General features: G+C 40.0%; 1 protein-coding gene across 1 annotated transcript; it reads left to right on the top strand.

Moving 5' to 3' along the window:
- The first annotated feature begins 734 nt into the window (after positions 1 to 734).
- Positions 735 to 2,970, top strand: LOC122140144 (cytolytic toxin-beta-like). Its single transcript, XM_042742071.1, has 4 exons — positions 735 to 1,044; positions 1,191 to 1,315; positions 2,210 to 2,582; positions 2,826 to 2,970. The coding sequence occupies exons 2-4, from the start codon at positions 1,216 to 1,218 to the stop codon at positions 2,968 to 2,970; spliced, it is 618 nt and encodes a 205-aa protein (XP_042598005.1). The 5' UTR covers positions 735 to 1,044; positions 1,191 to 1,215.
- Positions 2,971 to 3,550: the final 580 nt, after the last annotated feature.

Below are 3,550 nucleotides of genomic sequence, written 5' to 3'. Positions count from 1 at the left end.
TAAAAAGGACTTTTTTCAATTATTCAGAGTTGACCCTTTTTTTCTTTTCTTTTTTTTTGAGAGAGAGACAATAACTTTATACACGGTGCACTTACAGATTTAAAACTTTGCAGGATGTTTTCATCCACTTAGACACTGCATGAAAGGTAATTTTCCAAAAATAAATAATAGGGGCACTTTATAGGGGCTCGTGTACTTTGTAGCCATTACTATCCGTCTACAGTGTTGCCAGGTCCGCGGTTTTTCCTGTGGAATTGGGCTGCTAAATCACTGTTGCCGCAGGCTGTTTTTCATGTTCGCGCCGCGGGTTGAAGTGACCCCAATAATGTGTATTTTAGCCCCCGAAACGCGAATATTTTGGGCAGGTTTTGAGTAGCAATTGGGCGGGTTTTGTTGTGAACACCTGGCAACCCTTTCCGTCAAGCAAGTAACGTTATTATTACTAACAAAGCGGACTCATCGAAAAATACATTGGCATCATCTGTATTAAAGAGTAAATAATCACTTTGTTTTGGTGAATAAAATAGCCGACAGCCTTACTTACTGCAGACAACTACCTACTTACCTCACTATCACATTTTTTTTTTTTTTTTTTTTTGTGTGTGTGTGTGTGGAGATGATGTAAAAGACCAAAGCAGGCATTTGGACCAAAGCACTGTGAAGCAGGGGAGGGGAGACTAAAAATCTTTCTAAACTCAAAACGAATTTTTGCACCGTGTGTGTTGTTTTACTACTTACACAATTATTTAAATTGTAAAACATTGTTATTTACAATACACAGCGTGGTTTTTAATCATAGTTTTAGGGAGGGACAGCCCTCAGATAGACCCCCGCCTATGCTTTAAACACACACCAATGAGAAAATGAAAGTGAATGTAAAACGGAGACGAGGAGGAGAAACTCACGGACACAGCTGTCAATGCCGAACCCAATCATATTTCAAAAGAAGTAGACGCGTAAAGTCTGTTTCTAATCTTTCGGGTTTCTGGTGTGAAAGCAAACGCTTCTCTCATTCTACACGCCACAGGGGACTCAAGTTTGAAGGTAGCCTACGACAAATAACACTTAAATAAAAGATCTGAATTGTTGATAATAACAATAAAATATTTTAGAACAGGATTCATATCAGCAGTCAGGCTTTTGAAAAATCGTTTTTTTTATTTTTTGTTTTTTTTGTTTTGTTTTCCCAGATCTGCCTGTTCCTGTGTGTTCAGTATGGCTTCAGTAGGAGTGGATGTGATTGAGACCGCAGCTCTGGGGAGACCCTTCCAGCTGGGGATGCTGTATGACTGCAGGAAAGATGCTCTCATACCAGGTACAACATTTCCTCTGACTCAGATTAGTTGAAGTACCCCAAAGTGTGAAAATTGAAAAGATGAAAGGCTTCTGAAAAATTACCCAAGTTGGCCGAATTTCATATTTGACACAAGTGGAAAGCATCATTGTTTGCTTTTGTTCCGTCTAAAAACCTGCCATTATCCACCATATTTTTAACGTATGAGAGTCACAGCCATTTGTAACTTATTAACTTAATGTAATACTGGTTTGTAGTGCAAACGGTTTTATGGATTACTGAACTCTGTATTCTTCTTGTCACTACATCAACATAACGTCAAGTGAGTGACAGATAGCCCTTACGAAAAAGAAGTTTATTCAAGTGTGCTATTAGTATACTTCTTTTAAACTAAAAATAGGAAAGTATGCTTTTAGTTTACTTTTTATGTACTCCTCAGAAATATACTTAAAATGACATTTAAGTATACTTGACTTATGCTTACAAAAAGTCTAAATATACTTGAACTATACTTAAGTATACTTAATAAAATAAACTTGAAGTATACTACTTTTTGGTAAGGGAGGGAACATCAGTATGTTTGAATAAAGCTCCGGACATCACTTTTGGCCATGACTGTATACTATTACACATGTGGCATAAAGTATATGGATCATGCGTGCCTTAGTTTCTTTACTGTTATTTGTTTCTGTCATATTGCTGGTCATTGGCATTTAAATGAAAACTTTTCTTAACTTCATTGCACTATGACCTCATCACACCATCAACAGTCACTGATGCTCTTGTCACTTCATCACTAAATCTGTGTGTATGTGTGTGTGTGTGTGTGTGTGTGTGTGTGTGTGTGTGTGTGTGTGTGTGAATGGACCTAAAGTGGAATCAATTGCAATTCTTGTTTTTTTTTTTTTTTTGCAGGAATCACACTGTGGGATCCAGAGAAGCTCCAGCAGAGTTTAGGAACTCGTCCCCAAATTAACACCGATTTCAAAGTCACAGCTTCAGACTCCATTGAGGACAAATCAAGGTTACTGAACATCGACGGCTCTCTGAAACTCAGTCTTTTAGGTGGACTGGTCAGTGTGACAGGAGCAGCCAAATATCTCAACGACACCAAGAAGTCTTTCAGACAGCAGAGACTGACGCTGCATTATCACTCAACCTGCAGGTTTGAAGAGCTGACCATGAGTCACTTGGCACCTGAAAATATCATTCATCAGCTTGTGTTTGATAATGACACAGCGACACACGTGGTGACAGCAGTGCTGTATGGAGCGGACGCCTGCTTTGTGTTTGGACATAGAAGTTTCATCAGAAGAGAACAAAACATACAGTAGAAGGAGAAGTAACCGCAGCCCTTGAGAAACTCCTATTCATTTCAGTAGATGTGAAAATCAGTCTGAAGATGAATGACGCGCAGAAGAATGCACAGTCCAGAAATTTCACATGCACGTTTTATGGGGATTTCCAGTTACCGTTCTAACCCACGACGACTTTTGAAGATGCTCTGAAGGTTTTCACTGATCTTCCAAAGCTTCTGGGAGAAAGGAAAAAGAGCTTGCGGTTCCTGTGAGAGTTTGGGCTTTTATCCTCTGGACAAACTTCTCTCAAGAAGCTTCAAAAACTTCAGAAGGAAATCACGCATGGATCTGATCCTAGAAACGGAGTCCAGTGGTTGAGAGTTAAATACAGCTGAGATGGAGATGCAGTGATCTTCTGAAAGCACTCGTCCTGCTGCTCCGTCTTTTAACTGCATTTTCATGATACAATTCTGCAAATGAAGACAACTGCTATAAGTACAAACCTGAAGGCTCACAAAGAGACTCGGCTCTCTGGCTGCCCCAAACATCCGTGGAGACGTGATGAAGGAAACGGTCACCACAATGAACTTCTACAGAACATGAGGAATCTCCCTTTCAGAAGGCATCTGACCTTGAAGAATGGCTGAATGAGAGAGAAAAGAGAGTCTGAGATTGTTAAATCAGTCCTCAGACAGCTGAATCTGGATGCTGGTGCACAAGTTAGAAGTCACATAGACCTGATTTTTGATGGATCGGGGAAGTTGAAATCCTCTGGTCTGTTTTCATGTTCACATCATTGAACTGGTCTCAGACATGCTTGCTGCTTCAACAGAAGGCCTATTTGAGTCCTTCAGCAAAAGTAAGAAATGATGAGAGCGGCCCTGATCGAAAGCAGTTGTCTTGGCTCAGTCCTGAGATCCAAAAGACCATGAGGAACCACTTGAAGATGTTTAAGAAC

The sequence above is a fragment of the Cyprinus carpio genome, chromosome B17, assembly GCF_018340385.1.
Source record: "Cyprinus carpio isolate SPL01 chromosome B17, ASM1834038v1, whole genome shotgun sequence".
Taxonomy (NCBI): Eukaryota; Metazoa; Chordata; class Actinopteri; order Cypriniformes; family Cyprinidae; genus Cyprinus; species Cyprinus carpio.
The sequence above is the reverse complement of the archived record's forward strand: the minus strand, read 5'-3'. Positions and strand labels throughout refer to the sequence as shown.